This window comes from Balaenoptera physalus (assembly GCF_965194825.1).
Source record: "Balaenoptera physalus genome assembly, chromosome: 12".
Taxonomy (NCBI): domain Eukaryota; kingdom Metazoa; phylum Chordata; class Mammalia; order Artiodactyla; family Balaenopteridae; genus Balaenoptera; species Balaenoptera physalus.
In genome coordinates, this window is record NC_138897.1 from 78,817,744 (window position 1) to 78,835,543 (window position 17,800).

Below are 17,800 nucleotides of genomic sequence, written 5' to 3' on the forward strand. Positions count from 1 at the left end.
GGCCATGCACATAGGTGCTTAGTCCAGGCCCCACCAAAGTAAACACCCAATAAATGTTAGCTGATATTCCTGTTATTATTTAGTGCCTACTGTGTGTCCAGAGTCTGTATGTGTGGGAGAAATGCCGAGCTACAGAGGCAGGTGGAGATAGAACAAGATGGAGAGGGCTGGGGGAGAGGAAGCGATGGAGAAAGAAAAAAGGGAAAAAACACATTCATTCAGTCATTCAACAAACATTCATTGGGCACCTACTGTGTGCTAGGTTTTGAGAGACAAAGAGCTGGAGCAGCAGTGGCCCAGTGGCACCATGAGGGCAGGGATGCCCTGCGTCGTGTCCTCACACACCCAGTGCCCGGGACGTACGAGGGCGAAGAACAATCTGTGAAATGAAGACAGGATGGAGAAGAGAAAGAGGCGGAGATGGGGAGGGAGAAGAGGGGCTGTAAGGGAGCAGAGAGTGAACCACGACAGAGGTGGCGGGGCCAGAGGGGGAAGGGACACTGAGGCAGGGGCTTCAGGGCAGAGAAAGCCAGCGGCTCACCAGGGGGAGTGGACAGCCGCTCTCCCTCCTTCCTCTGCCCGGGCCCCAGATTTTACACCCCAGGGCAGCGCCTCCAGTGATGGGGGGCCAGGGAAGGGGGAAGAGGTGCTTCCTGACGACGGGGGCACACAGGCTAGGGCAGCCCCCATTTTATCTGCTCCTGAACTGTGACCTTTGAGCCAAAAAATGAAATGAAATAACACCCTCGCCCCCAGTCCTCACCGAGGCAGCCTTCGGGGTCTCTGAAGACCTCAGCTGCTTAGCCCCCTCCCAACTCCTCTGCAGCACCCCCAAAGCCGTTAGCCCTGGCTGTCTGGGGTAATGGTGGGGATGAGGGCTTGAAGGAGGGGATCTGAGGGAGGCGAAAGGGAGACAGGGAGCCCACCAGCTTCCAATGGGACCTTGGAGGGATGGGACACCAGGGCACTTTGCTGCCCTGGGCCTGTTTTCACCTCTGAGTGGAGGTGACGCAATTTGTCCAGTACAGCATGTGGACTGCGAGGCCCCATTTCTTGGATACATTGAGCCTCTGTAGCCTTGGGCCCCTGTACATGCACTTCCCTCTACCTGGAATACCTTCCTCCCACCCACCCCCCCCTGCTGTGTGGCTGCCCTTTTTCACCCCTTAGCGTTGGGCTTAAATGTCGGCTGCTCCAGGAAGCCCTCCTGGACTACCTTTCCTGTATCAGCTCCCCTCTCCCACCTCAGCACCTCCCCCAAAGTGAATTGTCTAATCACTTGCTTATTACCTGTCTTGCCCTCCAAACTGAAGGTACCAGTGACAGCTACTCAGTGTCTGAGCTGAGTAGGGGTAACATCTGGTCTGACTCACCCCTGGAGCCCCAGGGCCAACCGCCCTACCTGGCATGTGGTGGCTGCTCCAGAAACAGTCACCGAACAAATCGGTGGCTCAGTGAATAAATAAAGGAAACAAAGCAAGGGCTGAGGAGGTGAGTGGGCTTCATCCAAGGGCATAAATGAGTCTGTGATCAGCAAGGGGGAACAGAGGAGGACCAGGTGACAACAGGACATCTGCAGACTTCAAGACTGTCCTCCAGACACACACAGAGGCCTGAGAGAGGTTTTCATGGGTGGATGGCTGGGCAGAGAGATAGCAGATGAATAGATGGGTCGATAGACATTTGAATGAGTGATGATGGACAGATGAACGGGACAAGTGGATGGGCAGATGGGAAGATGGGTAGCTGACGACAGAGAAAGAGAGGGAAAGAGAAAGAGAGAACAAAAGAAAGACATGGAAATGAAATGAATGAATGAATTATGAATAGTTTGATAGCTGACTGGCTGGATGAACAGAAACAGTGAGTCGATGGGAGAACGGATGGATTTGGGGTAAGTATATGGTGGATAAATGGAAGGTTTGTTGTATGAGTGGATGACTGGCCAGATAGATGACAGATGGATAGATGGGTAGAGAGATACTTGAATGAGTAGATGCTGGATGGATGGACGGACTGGACAAGTGGATGGCTAGGTGGAAAGATAGGTAGCTGGATGAATGAATGAGTAGATAATGGATGGATACACACATGGATGGATATACAGATGGATGGATAAGTGGACAGACAGATGAATGGATAGACAAGTATACAGAAAGGTGGACAGATAGGTGGATGGATGGATGAGTGAATAGGTAGACAAATGAATGAACGGATAGAAGGATGGATGGATGGGTGAATGGATGGATGGACGGATGGATGGATGGATTCAATACAGAGGAGACCCTCGGCCAGGCAGCCAGCAATACTCACTCTATGACCTTCCTCCTCCACCGCTTGTTGTCACTGGGGTGCTGACGATAGGTGCCATAGTCAAAGAGCGAGTCCATGGGCGCCTTCTTGGGCCCAGGCACCACCGAGGACTCATACAAGGTGGACTCCAGCAGGTCGATGGGGTTGGGCACCCCCTTGCGGAAGGCGCCCTGGAACTTCATGCGCAGGTTTGGTCGCCCATCGCCTGGGCCGGCGGGGCGACCACTATCGGCCGGAGAGGGTGACGGGGAGCCGTCCTCCCCCTCGAACAGGTTGGCCAGCGAAGAGAGGGGGAAGGCCTCCCCGCCGGGGATGCCACTCTCATCCCCGGGGGGCTCGGCTACCTCCCCAGGCCCCACGCGGGGGCCTTCGCTGGGATCCGCCATGCTGCCCCTGGACCTGTCTGCACTGCTCGGCCTGCAAGGGAACAGGAGGGGAGTCAGGCCGGCTCCAGGAAGCCCCCTCCCACGTGGGCAAACAACACTGCTACCAGCTTCTTCAAAGCCACCGTTGTAATGACAGGGGTTCAGGGTGGCCACTCCCAGATGTGGCTGGCCGCCAGCCCCCGGCAGGAGCTGCAACAGAGCCTCTTTCAGGGACCTGGAAACATGAGTCTGCCTCGGGTCCAGCTACCCTGGACGTTAGCTGGAGGAGAAAGGGCGTCAGAGTCACACTGGGTCCCCAGATCTGGAGCCCGGGGCTTACTCCTGGCCAACCAAGCCAGCTTCGGGGCCCCCAGAGCAGGGTTCAAGTTCCAAGCTCCACATTTAGCAACCATGTGATGCGGAAGTGGATGGTTCACAGCCTCGGTTTCCTCACCTGTGAAATGGGGATGCGGAAGCAGAGAGCACGTGTTCCAGTGGCCAGTGCCGTGCCTGCCACACTGTAAGCACCTACTAAAACATAACCATCAAATCTATGCTTCAGGGACACTAGGTGCTCAGAAATACTCATGAACCTACTGTGGGAGTCAGTAGCCCTCAATTTCCCAGTACCATCATTATGACCCCATTTCACAGAACAGGAAACCAAGGTTCCGAGAATTTAGTTAACTTCCCACAGTGCTCAAACGCTGCTCCCCAGTGCCAAGCGCTGACCCCTTCCCTCCCCTCTTTGCCTGGTTAACTCTTGCCCACCTGCAATCCCAGCTCATGTCCATTCCTCTGGGAAGCCCTCCCTGACCATTTGTTCATGAGATTAGTTAATTCCTGAGCTGTAAGCACCAGAAGATAGGGAATGCATCTGTCTCGTTCACTGCTGTGTCCCTGACACCTAGAAGGGTGCCACATGGACACACGACCTGATGACAAAGGTATTATTTGTTCCCATTTGTCAGATGAGGAAAATGCAGCTTTAAGAGGGGGAAGTCACACAGCTTGTAAGGAGAAGAGTTGGACTTGAACCCAGCTCTCTCTGGCTCCCAGGCCCAACTTTTAGCCAGGAGAAGGGCAAGGGAGGGGCAAGGCCCTGCTGGCTGTCAGCCCCCTGCCCTCTGCAGCACGCCACTGGGAGGGCTGGACACCAAGGGCGAGTTTCCTGGAACTCCTACCATCCCACCTGGGCTGCAGGAAAATGTCTGGAAAGCCCTCTTTTCTATAGCTCTCCCTCCCCACACATTAGCAGAAAAACAAATAAAGATTGGTTCCCACCTTGTTTGTTTTGTGGCTACCAGGAGGGAAGGCTAGGGCACTGCAAGAGGCCTCTCTAGGCAGGCGCAGCAGGGCACACAGAGGGTCAGAGCTCCTGCCGGGGACAGACCCCCTTCTAGGCACCAGAGGGTAGGGAGAGCCTAGATTTTAGAGTCTTCCAGGCCTGGGTTCTAACCCCAGCTGTGCTATTTATGTGCAGCATGACCTTGAGAAAGTGACTTTAGCTACCTGAGCCTCAGTTTCCTCATTTGTAAAATGGGTACAATAGTAGTAGCTTTTTTCATACGTTTGCAGGAAGAAGTAAATGAGATCAGGCACGTCCAGTGTCAACCCTGGGATTAAACTGGGGGCTCTCAATGATTATAATCAAAGGAGTAAGTAAGGGTTAGGAGCACAGTTGTTGAAATCAGATATACCCGGTTCCCATCTTGGCCCTGGTTAATTAGCAGCTGTGTGATCCTGGACAAATCACTTCCTCTCTCTGGGCCTCAGCTTCCCCACCTGTAAAACCAGGGTAACCACACCTCCTCCTAAAGCTCTTGGGAAATGCCAGTGCCCTCAGGAGTTTGAAGCACCCACTTGATGCCAGCACTTAGTACGACTTCAGGAGACATTAGTTCCTATTCACCTGCCAGGTGGGAAAGGGAGACCCCTAGTGGCTGCCACACGAGTCTGGGCTTAGTGATGCAGGAATGGGGGTATGTGGAGGCAGGGAGAGTGTCCACTGGGGTGCAGGCATTGAGGGGGAAGATTAGACTTCCCCCGGCACAGTCCTGTTCACCTCAGTGGGGACCCAGGGTCAGGGGAAGAGGAGGCATTGGGCACGTGCTTCTGCTGTCAACACCCTCCTTACTACTGCACCCCGTCCCAGGGCCCCACGGGGGCAGGACAGCCCCCGCCATAGGGGGGGCCAGAGGAGGCAGCCGCTCAAACCCCCGCCACGCCTGCACCCCCTGCCCTAAGAAATCTCAACTCAGATGGCATCCAGGGTTTCTGGGAACTCCACAACAGGGGGTCTGCAGTCAGCCAGCCCCAGGTTCAAATCCCCCCTCAGTCACTCACACACTGCTCGTAGCCTTGACAAGACACACAGAGATCAATATGAGCATATTAATTACGGTGAAGTAGTAATTTTGAACTAAACTCCCATCATCATCGTGATTATGTGGCTCTGATGGGCCCAAGTGCTTCATACACGCACTCTCATCCGGTCCTCACTGCAACCTTAGACCAGCAGTTCTCAGCCGGGGGCCCTTCTGCTCCCCAGGGACACTCGGCAACGTCTGAAGACATGTTTGGTTGTCACACTGCGCAGAGGAGAGAGGGCTACTGGCATCTAGTGGGTCAAGGCCAGGGATAGTGCCAGACATCCTACAATGCACAGGACAGTCCCCACCACAAGGAACGACCCAGCCCAAAAAGTCAGTAGTGCTGAGGTTGAGAAATCCTGCTCTGGAGGTAGGTACTGCTATAATTCCCCTTTCACAGATAAGGAAACTGAGGCTCAGAGAGGTTAAGTGACTTGCCTGAGGCCACCCAGCAGGTTAGCAACGGAACCAGGATTCAAATCCTGGCAGTTGGCTGCGGAGCCTGGGCTACCCTAACCCCTCAGTTGAAGGCGTGGCCTGGGAGCCAGGCGCCACACCAGACCCTTAGAATATCTTGTTCAAGGTGCACAACAGCCCCGGGAGGTAAGGGTTATTACTATCAGCTCATGCTAATCTCTCTGAGCCTTGGTTTCCCTACCTATAAAATGAGGGTTGCAAAACAGCTTCTATCCCATAGGGCTGCCGTAATGGGCAAGTCAGGTGTCTCTTGGGCACCTAATAAGCACTTGACAAATACTTTAATCATCATCGTCATTATGATACGGTCCCAGTTTACCTGTCCTCCTCGCCACCGCACCTGCCGGGCACACACAGGTGGTAGTACTACAGCCTGGCATTCACGGCCCAGGCTAACATTCACCAAGCCCTCCCAGCCTCTCCCTTGGTTAATCGGCCAGAGCCTGGTGAGCAAAGCTGGGCTACTGCTCCCATTTTACAGCTGAGGAAACTGACTCTGAGTTGCCACACAGAGAGTGAATGGCCTTGACGAAGGCCTCTGGACTCCGAACCTTGGACTCCTTCCACACCACACAACCCAAGTGTGTACAGACACCACCGTGCACGTCCACACACATATTCACGTGTACACGCACGTGCGTGCGCGCGCGCGCGCACACACACACACACATACACACACAGCCTGCTCTGTGGCCATCATCCCCTCCCCAAACACTGCCCTGTTCTCTGTGGTTGGGGATAGAGTTCACTCCCGGTTCTAATTTGCCCTGTAGGCTGTTATTACACATTCCAAACCCATGCCAGATTTAGAGGGAAGGAGGGGTACAGGGCAGGAGAGAGGCTGAGTCCTCCTTCATCTCCTCTGTGTGTAAATATCGTGTCGGTTTCTTCCTGTCTCTCCCCATGTGATCAGGCACACGCGGGCGTGCCTGCTGTGAGCCCCTGGGAATGCCTCTGCAGCGGGTGGCACCCAGCTGGCACCAGGAGCATGTCTGGGGCTCAGCGAAGGACATTTACGCAGAGCGTGGACATCCCCACACACTGTGTGACCGCTGTGTTCATTTAACGCAGCAGATTTCAAATGTTTTTGTTTTCAGCATCAAGGAGCAGGACTGGAATTTACTCAACAAATGTGTATTGAGCACCTATTGTGTGCCAGGTCTTGGGGACACAGACGTGAGCAAGACAAAGAACTCCTGCCCTGCTGGGGCTGACCTGGTGGGAAAACAGAAGAAACAGCTAGACAAAGCAAGAAGCTGAGGCATGTCTGGTGGTAAGAGCTGGTTAGACCAGAAGGGCTCGGGAGTGGCCGAGTTCAGGGGTGCAGGGGTCCCGGGCGGGGTGAGGAGATACAGTGCTGAGCCAGGGTCCCCAAGCCGTCCTCTCTGCCTGGGTCAGACTCCAGGCTCTCCAGAAACGTGGCTGAAGGTCATGCATTCTGCTCTGATGGCCCTGCGGACTCAGTCAGAGCAGCCAAACCCACAATCCCTCCCCCCTAAGGAGGGGGCACCTGGTAGGAGCTAAGGGGGCATGGAAAGAACTTGCATTTTGATGTCAGACAGATCAGGGGGCTGGCTCCCAGACTCACCGCTCATCAGCTGGATGAGCTTGAGAGAGTTACTTAGCCTCTCCGAGGCTCGCTTGCCTCACCTTTCCTTGAGGAACTTAACTGGGTCATCGTGAGGATTATATGAATTGAGTCAAGCACCTGGCACAGAGTAAGCCCTCAGTAAACAGCAAACCGCAAGACTACGTGAATGGCAGGTGCCTTCTGAGAATCCCAGATTCGGCAGGGGTGGGGTGGAAGTCTCTTGTTCCATCCCCCTGTCCCCACGCAGAGGGTAGAAGAAGGGACCCATCCTCACCGTTACCCCGTGGCTTTGCCTGATCTCATGGAAACCCTGGCACGTAATGTCAAATCCCATCCTCCTGATTCCGTGACCAAGGAAAGCTGCTTAAATCTGGGGGCAAGTTTAGGCGTGCAGGGGCTGCTCCACCCCAGGGGGAGGAATTCCAGGGAGCTGGGATCAGTGCACTCCATCTGCTGAGTGCCACCTGCTTGCAGGGCAAACAGGAGTGGAAGCTCAGGGAATTCACAGTCTAGGCGGGAAGGCAGATGGCTTTCCCCCTCCAGGCCTTTGCCTGGGCTGTCCCCTCTGCCTGGGATGCACTTCCTCCACTAACCCTTTCTTTGAGTGTCATCTCAACCAGCATTTCCTCTGAAAAGCCCCCCTGGCCGCCCCCAGTCTAAACTGGCTCCCTTGTGTTCACTCTTAGAGCAAATTGTGCCCCTCTTTATAGCGCTTCTCATGATTAGACTTTGACCTTTACTTATATCATTCTTTTATTCATCTTCTCCCTTCTCCTCTAGAATTTTGAGTTCCATGAAGGAGGGACTATTTTGTGTCTGCTGTCTCCCCAGCATTCAGCATCGTGCCGAGGCATCAGTAAATTCTTACACTGCAAGGCAAGGTCCTCTGAAGTTCTGGAAGGAGGAAGGCGGGAGGAAGCAGCACTAAACTTGACAGGCACAGGGAGAGGCTGCAAGGAGGAGGGCTTGACAAATGGAATGGGATACAAGAGCAGAGGAGACAGCAAGGTCAAGGGTACGGAGCTGGGAAAGAGCAGGGGGCACTGAGGAACGGTGCTGCCTGAGGCGTCAGAGAAGAAAGGTAGGAAGGAAGAAAAGATGGGTGAGTGGGTGGGCGGATGGGGAGATGGGGAGGAGGATGAGGATGGGTCCCAAGGTTTGCTGGTGCTGAGAGAAAACACCCGCTCTGTCCAACCCCCCACCTTCCAGGTGAGGAAACTGAGGCTCAGAGAGGTGGAGTCACTCTTACAGGGTTGCCCAGCTCCTTAGAGGCAGAAGCAGGTCTAGGATCCACGTGGCTCCAGGACCTATGTCTTCCGTGGATACTTTGCAAGGACCAGGAGATTCGAGAAGAAAAGGGTGGAAGATGGGGGTGGAAGAAGAGTGGTTCAGGGTGAGTGGTGGGGACCAGGGGCCCCAGAGGCAAACTGCCCACTCACCAGTTGTGTGACCCTGGGCAAGTCACTGGCCTTTCTGTGCCTCTGTTTCCTCACCTGTAAATGGTGATGATCATAGCACCTATCTCCGGATTGTTGAGAGGGTTAAATGAGATAGCACCCAGCAGAGAGCACACACCCAGTAAACGATGGCTGCTGTCAGCATCATCACTATCATTACATCATCATTATTAGAAGATGGATGAACAGACAGACCGAGGACCAAGGAAGGTATGATAGCCAGGGAGGGCGGAGTGGCAGGGCCCAGAGCCTGGGACTCTGGCAGCCACCTCAGAGCAGCTGCCACTGGGAGCTCAGCCCCTTGGCCAGGCAAAACCCACTGCCTGCCAGGCTGCCCGAGGCTCCCTGGGCCCTGGCGGGTGGCAGCAACAGGGGGCATCACGCCATGCCGGGCACCTTCCCCAGACAGCCTGTATTTACCTAGCAGGTCTCGGCCCAGCCCGCTTCCTGTTTGCTGCACAGTGGCTGCCTGACCAGGGCTGACAGAGCCCCAGTGTCCTGTCGGGTCCCCCCACCCAGGAGGGTGCCCAGGCGGGGCAGGGCTGGGGTGACTCACTGGGCCCCACAGAGGGCAAGGCCAATGTGACCACGGCAGTTACTTGGTCATTCTGCAAGTCCTTGGCCGGAGGGATTCCAACAGTGCACACAAATACCCCTCTGAGCTCTCACGGGCACGCATTTGCTTCCAAGGTCCCCGGCCCCAGGGTGGGAGCCACCAGGAGGCAGTGTGGCTGAATGGTTTAAGAGCACACACTGAACAGCACAGAAGGCCACATGTGATAGGATCCCATTTACATGAAATGTCCAGAATAGGCACATCCATAGAAACAGAAAGCAGATGAGTGGTTGCCAGGGGCTGGGGGGAGTGGGGGGGACAGTGACGGCTAATGGGTAGGGGGTTCATTTTGGGGGTGATGAAAAGGCACTGAAACTAGACAGTGGTGATGTCTGCATAACTCTGAACGCTCTACAAAGCCACTAAATTGTACAGGTTGAAAGGGTGAGTTGCATGTGAATTACATCTCAATAACACTTCCCAGCTTGGTGACCTCAGACAAGTCACTTCCCCTCCCGAAGCTTCAGTTTCCTCGGTGCAACAAGGGAACGTCGTGAGGTTAGACGCTCATAAAGGGTCCAGCACAGGGGCTGGCGCACAGCAGGGGCTCAAGGACATGAAGTCCCTGTCCCAGGAGGCTCCGGCTCCTTCTTCCCTTGCCTCGCCCCCTTCCATCAGAGCACAGCCCTGGATTCCACCCTCTAACTCAGCCCTGCTCAGAGCATGATGCTACCCAGATCCAGCTAGGAAGACGGAGGCCCCTTCTCCCTAGCCCAGCCCCTCTCCTGGAGGACAGTCACAGCCACAGAGAGCCCCCCCAGAGAGGATTCTGTGGCCTCAGAAACTACCCAACCTATGTCCTCTTCCCCACCTGCCACTTCCTGGCAGGGCGACCGGGAGCAAGTCATCTCTCTCTGGGCCTCAGTTTCCTCATCCATCTGTACAATGGGGTAAACAATTACTGCCACCTGGGAGGGGTGAACCCATATTTGCTTTATAGTTATTGGTTGGACTCTACATTCATGCTTTGAATTAAAAAATAAAATGATAGCTCTTACACCAAAACGCTGTTGTGAGGATTGAATGATAATGGAAGATAATTGATTGAGTTGATAATTCAAGAGTTTAAGACAGCGCCTGGTACATAGTAAATGTTAACAAAAGGCAGCTGCCTTTTCATTGTTAATATTCCCTCAATTTACAGCTGGGGAGACGTGACCCAGGACTTGTGACTCTACGTGAAGACCTGGCCTTCTGAAAGGGTTTTCTCCCCTCCTCATTTCCATCTCTCTTCCATCATGGCCCCACTTCCTAGCTGGGAGACTGAGGTCCAGAGGAGACAGGATACCCACCCACCCATACCTACACACACCCCTCCACCTCATACCCACGTGCAAAATTCCCGAGGTGGGGCTTCCCTGGTGGCGCAGTGGTTGAGAATCTGCCTGCCAATGCAGGGGACACGGGTTCGAGCCCTGGTCTGGGAAGATCCCACATGCCGCGGAGCAAATAGGCCCGTGAGCCACAATTACTGAGCCTGCGCGTCTGGAGCCTGTGCTCCGCAACAAGAGAGGCCGCGATAGTGAGAGGCCCGCGCACCGCGATGAAGAGTGGCCCCCACTTGCCGCAATTAGAGAAAGCCCTCGCACAGAAACGAAGACCCAACACAGCCATAAATAAATAAATAAATAAAATTAAAAATTAAAATAATAATAATAATAATAATAATAAAAGTCCCGAGGTGACCAAGTCAGAGAAGAGAGCAGACACCCGTGGAATGAATGGGTCGGGCAGGAGCCGGGAAGGGAGCCCCAGGCAGCAGAAAACCAGTTTGAGATCCTCTCTCTGCCCCAGCCAGCCTCACCACCAGCCTATGCCAACAGTAGGCTGTGTCTCTGGCTAACTGCTTGGAATTATGGCTGAGAGTAAGGCCTGAAATCCCACATTAGCAGTGCCTACCCTCCCGTTGGTACATGTCACACAGCATCTTCTATCTCTTTTAATCCAAAAAATAACTCTAGAAGTTAGACATCATCGTCTCCATTGTCAGATGAATAAACCATGTCTGGGGAGAATGGAGGGGAGGGGCTGACATTTATCCAGCACCCATCATGTGTTGAGCACTCTCGCGTTTACTTCTCATCCCCATTTCACAGATGAGCAAACTGAGGCTCGGCGAGGCCAAGAGACCCAGCTGAGGTCACAACTCAACAGGAAGGGAATGTGGCTAGGATTCCAACCATCTGCTTTTAAGCCCATTTGAGTTCATCCTTCAGGGTCTATGAAGCCCTCTCCCTGGAGTCATCCTTCTAAATGCCACGCCCCTTGGAAGTCACGGGGCAAGCCGGCACAAAAAGACTTGGAGTTTCCATTGTGGCTTTGCCACTTAGTAGCTGTGTGACCCCAGGCAGATTATTTCAGCTCTCTGAGCCTCAGTTTCCTCATCTCTAAAAGCGAACTAATCACAGCACCCACTGCTGGGTTGCATGGTCATTGTGGGTGTCAGAGCCTCATAAAGTGCAGCCCCCAATGATGGGAACGCGGACACAAGCTCCAGGAGGGCAGGGACCTCTTCTGTTCCAGTCACCACTGAGTCCCCAGTGCCTAGGACAGGGCCTGGCACATAGTATCTATCCAAGATATACTTGCTGAATGAATGAACAAACGAATGAATGAACACATGGATATAAGTGAAAGGAATCACAAACAGCTAAGTCATTCTCCACAGGGCAGACAGATCTCCACAGCTGAACCTCTACCCAGCTAGCTAACTTTCTCCCTCCCATCCTTTAACATAATTTATTGAGCACCTACTGCATGCTGGGTTCTCTGACCTATGAGGTTCAATGTCCCCCCATGAGGGCGGCAGCTATCATGAGTCCATTTTGCAGATGAGGAAACTGAGGCTCAGAGAGGCCAGGACACTCGCCCAAACCCGAGTCTGAATCTGAGCAGGCAGGTTCTCCTGATGCCCCCGCCTTGCTGATTCATCTGTTCAATCACTCCTTCCTTCCTTCCTTTACCATTCACTCTGTCCACAGGTATTCCTCAGCCCCTCCTCTCTGCCAAGGGACACAGGGACAGGAGTGAACCGGGCAAACCGGTCCCTGTCTGAGGTCAGTTGGCCCCTTGCCCACCGGGGTCCCCCCTGAGCCTGTGGAGCCCATCGGGGACACACGTTGGAAGTAGCCCCCCCATATATACCCTTGACGAGCTGTCCCAGAAGGTGGTCAGCCCTCCAGGTCAGCCGGGTGGAAGCCAGGCCACTCCACCCTCAGGGAAAAACAGGCGTCCAGTGAGACTGAGGAGCCCTTTGTGTGGCGGCAGGCAAGGGCGGGGGCAGGAGGGGCGGCCGTTACTCACCACCCAAGAAAAATAAGCGTATTCCCATTTGGTCAATGGCCCTCCTGTCTGCCCCGCCACGCCACCACCTCCTTCCGTAGGCTTTCCCACCCTCTGACCTCACCTGGAGCAGACCTGTGAGGGCCTCCTATGCCCCTGGTGTGCTGTCTGTGACCATCCCTCACAATTGAGGAAACATGCTCAGAGACGTGGGGTGACCTGCTTGAGGTCACACAGCCTGCAGTGCGCAGGGCTCGGAGCAGAAAGGGGAAGCCGATGACCAGGAAGGGGCTCAGAGGTGGGAAGGAAGTCAGAGTCACAGTGAAAGTGAGGGCCTGGCCTCCCTTCCTCATTCCTGCTCGGCCAGGGTGACAGCTCAGCGGGACCCAAGGGCACCCAAGGCAGGGGGAGTCGAGGCCGGGGCAGGAGTGGCAGCCAGAATAACCCAAATCTCCCCAACTGGCAGAGCTCTGACCTCCAGCAAACCCCGGGTGGCAGCCCCAGGAACACCGCAGCAAGTGGCCGAGCTGGGATGTGAACAGAGGTGGGTCAGACTCCAAGAGGGGAGAGTCCAGTGGCCTTCCAGGAAGGAAGCTGAGCCACCCACTGAGTTTTCAGGGACCCAAGTCGTCCAGAGTCACTGGGATCTGGCTTTCAGGTCCAGCTCTTCCATAAGCCAGCGGGGAATCCCTAGGCAAATTACTTCTCTCTCTGAGCCTCAGTTTCCTCAGCTGTAAAATGGGACTCAGTATTCCTGCCCTGCCCACTGCCAGTGGGGGTGATGCCGTGACACCATCAAGGTGACTGTCAGGCAATAGACACTGGTTACACATTGAACAGTCCGTGTTGCTCTGGAGACTGTCCACAACCACCCCACGAAGCAGGCACTAACATTATCCTATTTTACAGATGAGGAAACTGAGGCCCAAGGAGTAAGGGAATTTACTGAGAGCTGGGATCTGAACCAGCTGGCCAGGCTCTGGCCCTGTTTTTAAGCATTACATTAGGAAATCAGGAAACTCTGACGGTCCTGGAGCTCAGTCAATGCCCGTAAATATTTTGTAGCTGAAAAGGCAGCACCCCTTGTCCAAATGCAAGTCTAGCTCTGCCCCTGCTACCTTCCACCTGCTTTCCTGGCACAGAGGGGTTCTCAGAGAGATGAGCTGGAGGAAAATGCACGCTGGCACAGGTCGGGGGACAGGATGAGGAAGAAGATAATGCTCAGAGCCCCATCGGTGTGCCTTGGACTGTCCTTGCAAAGAGGGGGTTGACAGCCTCATTTGACAGATGAGGAAACTGAGGCTCAGAAAGATGAGGTGACTTGCCCGAGCTCCCCTGGTGAGAAGGCAGCAGGCCTCGGATTTAAACCCAGGCCTGTCTGAACAATTCAGGTTCTTATCTCTAAACTGCAGACTATCTTCCCATGACCCCAGATCCAGACAAATGGGGACAGGCCACTTTGGAAGTTAAGGGCATGAATTTTAGAATCAGATAAATGGAGTTCAGATCCCAGCTCCGGCCCTTCCCAGATGGGCAAGCAACTTCACCACCTTGACCTCAGTTCCTCCCTCTCAAAAATGGGTACAATCCTAGCTTTGCATCCAAATGTACTGAGTGTTGGGCTCAGTGCCTGGTACACAGTACGTGCTCAATAAATGTTCGCAACCATCGTAATGACCACTAATGCAGCCCACGCCTGGCTAAAGCCAGAAAGAATCTTGCACCCAGAGTTCAGAGCAGCAGCTGCGGGGCCCAGGACCACAAGCATCTCAAGAGATCTGAATTAATCTTTAACAGGTGAATTCCGCCCCAACTTGGTGACGCAGAACATTCCAGAGGGCTTGCTGGCATGAAATGTTCCCTTGGCTCCCCAGATCGTGTGTGTGACAAGAAGAGGAGCTAGTCCCTGGGTCCCCATGAATTGGGGAGGGGCCTGGAGTGTCTTTCCCGGAGTCAAATGGGAGAAACTGAGGCAGACAGCAGGCCGGGGGCCTGGGAGGGGTACAGCCGCCTGCTCCACATGGCCCCCTCCCTCCTGGGAACACACGAAGGACCTCAAAGGACTCCGGCCCTCTCAAAACGATGTTTTCAGTCACTCAACCGTGCAACAGTGATTTACTGAGCACCACGTGCCAGGTGCAGCGAGGCCAAGGCTTGCGTGGTTCTCTCCCTCCTACACCTTCCAGCCGCCCCTGTCAGTCCCTACCTGGGGCCTCACACCTCCGGCCTGGAGGACTTCCCCTGCCTGGGGACCGGCCTCCCCGCCTGGCCCCCACTCTGCGGACCTTTCCAGACCACACATCCGGCAAGTCCCTCCCAGCCTGGACTTGTAGGGTTTCTAGGTCTGACCCATCCCCTGCCTGTCTGATCCCCTGTCCTTCCTGTTCATGTCACACACTCCAGACAAAGGGGACAATGTCTCAGCTCTCCAAACCCTAGTTTTACCACCTGGTGACAGGTAGAAGTCAGGTCTTCACCTAAAAACCTTTTTGCCCAACATCTGCATTTATTCCTCCAGGTGAGGCTCAAGTGCCACCTTGATCAAGCCGTCCCGGGTACTGGATCACCACAGTGCCACCCCCAGCGCGCTCTCCTGGGCCCCATGCACGGGCAGCACACCCTTCCCGGCATCCAGCACAGTGCTCCCTTGCTGGGCGCCCTCAGGTCTGGTGTGGGTGCTCCTGCTGGAAGCCACAGCTGGCACGAGGGGCAACCCCAGGGTCAGGGAGGCAGCCGTGGGAGAGGGGCAGCCCTTCCTCCCATCTCAGCGGCTCTCTTGGACCGCTCGGTTCACGCCCCTCGGACTGGGGCTAGGCTGGGTCTGAGGTGCCTCAGTGCCCAGCCCAGGGCTGGCACAGGATGGCTTTCCCAGAGGGTTTGATGGACAAAGGAAATGGCTGAGGCTCAGCTCACACCTGATGAGGTGGGAGGGGTGTCCACAGGCCCGGCCCGGATATAAGGCATCTGGTCTGGATTTAGCTTGGGGAATCCCAGGCATCTTCACTGGGGCTCTCTTGCACGCTTTTTCCTCAGGTGCCCGTTCCCTAAACCTCGGAAAACTCCACTTCGGAATGACCCCACCCTGCTTTCACAAACGTGAACCTGACTGGCCCATGACCGCCATTTGCCATTTGTCTTGGGAGCCCCTCCCCGCTCCAATTGATCAATGAAGGTGGGAAAAGGGGCCCCTAGTCTTTCTGGTTCCCACCATTTTTCAAACAGTATGATGTAGAGAAATGCGGAAATGGCCAATCACCTTTCTCACCCCCTTCCATTAAGAAGCCGTTGGGGCAACAACAGCACGAGCATAGTAACAGCTGGGGCTCCAGGCACGGCGTGGGACCCCCTCACACGTCCGCTGTCCTCACCCCAGCCCCGGGGGTCACCCTCAGCCAACCCCCATTTTCCAGATGAGCTCTCTGTCCCTCAGGCAGCTGAGGGAGCAGCCCAGGGTCACACAGTAGTGGGGTGGCAGAGTGAGGGTTCGGGCCCACACAAGCCCCACTTTTAACCTCACAGATGACCTTGGCCAACCCTCGTACCTGACCTCTCAGGAGAGGCCACCTCTTCACCCCGCTGTCCCCGCCCCAGAGATAAAGTGGCAAAGCTTAAACCCTCCCGTGGGTCTTAGCGTCCCAGGTCAAAGCTCACACACGACATCACGCCCCTACCCCCCCTCCCAGCAGAAGCCCTTGTTGTAGACACTCAGCAGCCATAAGCCCACCCCCTCCTGGGTAACTTCCAAGACACCCCCTGGGCACCAGGCAGGGAGGACGTTGGAGCCGGACAGCCCTGGGTTTAAATTCCACTTGGCTACATCCCCGACCTGAGCCTCAGTTTCCTCATCTGCAAAATGGGGAAGACAGATGGAGAAACCCGCTGGGGCTGGGCCAGGCAGGGGTGCCTGTGGTTGGAACGGCCACCCATGCGGGGAGGGTGGGAGGTCTCTCCCTGTCCTCAGAGACCTCCCAGGAGTCTCCAGGGCAGAGCTGGAGGGGAGGTTAAAGATTTTCCTGCCTCTTGTGGGGAAAGAGCCATCTCTCTGGGACTCAGTAACTAAGAAGTGGCCTTTGGAAGTTCCAGGCTCCCAATTCCCTCCCAGAGGTGGGGGGCAAACCTCAGGACCCCAACTCCCTCTTCCAAGCCCTCCAAAAAGGAGGTGACTCCGGGGTGGGCTGCAGGGCCTTCTGTGTTTGCTTCCTGGGCTTGGATATTGGGGGACCTGGGCCTGCATATTGGGGGACCTGGGCCTGCATCCCCGGAGCCCACGTTGGCGCCCTCTTCGCAGGTAACAAAACCGAAGCCCAGAGAGGTGGTGCCCAGCCCAAGGGCCCCCCGCGGGTCCCGCGCCTCCCGCGCTCCAGGCCACCACTCCGCAGCTTCCAAGATGTACCCGGGGGCGCGCGAGGTCCTCGGCTGGGCCGTCCCTGCCAGGGTCCCCGCCCCGAAGTTCCAGGCCCCACTCACCTCCGAGAGGGCTCGGCGCCGGCGGCCGGGAGCGCGGCGCTTCCTGAATCCCGGCAGCCGGCCCAGCTCCCGCCCGCCCGCCGGCCGCCGCCGCCGCCGCCGCCGCCGCGTCCCTCCTCCCCGGGCTCAGGTTCCACCTCGCGCGCCGCCCGCGGAGTGCACCCCGCCCACCCCGCCCGCCCTGCAGCGGTGGCACCGAGCCTACCCCGCACCCGGGATCGGCTCCCCTGCGGGGCGCAGAGGCGGGCCCTCAGTCTTCTCACCTGGAAAGTGGGCGTCATGATCCCTGGTAGAGGGGCAGGCGCTCCGTGGAGGGGGCTCTGGCTGGAATCCTGAGATCATGGGCTGCTGACCTCGCCAGCCTGGGACTCCTTCCTCATCTGTTAATGGGCATCTCGCTGATTCCTCCCCGCTTTCGCTCGTTCATTCATTCAGCAGACAATTCAGAGACAGGTCTGCGGTAGGTCCCGGCCCTCAGGTAGCTCCACGTCCAGCAGGGGAGACACCTGTGTTACAGACAGTGCAGGTCCAGGACTAAATCAATGTGAGCTCCTCTTAACTTCACCTCTACCCAGCGCCTAGCATGGAGCCTGGCACTGAGTAGGAGATCAACGAGTGCTTTTTTTTTAACAGGTGGTGAAGGTAAGCCCCACCACCCAGACACACCTTCTACCCTAGACACTTGAATACCTCCATGGGACGGGCAGCTCACTTCTGCTGGGACTGGTTGGAAGCCTCGAGCCAGACTCCCTGAGCCCAAGCCCTAGCTCTGTGACTCACTAACTGAACAGCTGGTCCCTTCTCTGTGCTTCAGTGTCCCCTCTGTAGAGCACGGTGTAGATATGTCCCCACCTCACATC

General features: G+C 55.7%; 1 protein-coding gene across 4 annotated transcripts in view; it reads right to left on the minus strand.

Annotated features, from left to right (window-relative positions):
- Nucleotides 1-17,425, minus strand: part of TRPV4 (transient receptor potential cation channel subfamily V member 4) — a 37,148-nt gene extending 19,723 nt beyond the window's left edge. Inside the window, exons 1-2 of one of the 4 annotated variants that reach the window (XM_082417431.1) lie at nucleotides 17,204-17,425; nucleotides 2,314-2,730 (exon numbers count right to left, since the gene is read on the minus strand). In XM_082417431.1, the coding sequence (XP_082273557.1) occupies nucleotides 2,314-2,699 (386 nt within the window). In that variant the 5' untranslated portion in view covers nucleotides 2,700-2,730; nucleotides 17,204-17,425. Of the gene's footprint in view, nucleotides 1-2,313; nucleotides 2,731-3,132; nucleotides 3,188-16,940; nucleotides 17,032-17,203 lie in introns of those variants that run through there. The other 3 variants (XM_082417433.1, XM_082417430.1, XM_082417432.1) reach the window with 3 other exon arrangements.
- Between the last annotated feature and the right edge of the window lie 375 nt (nucleotides 17,426-17,800).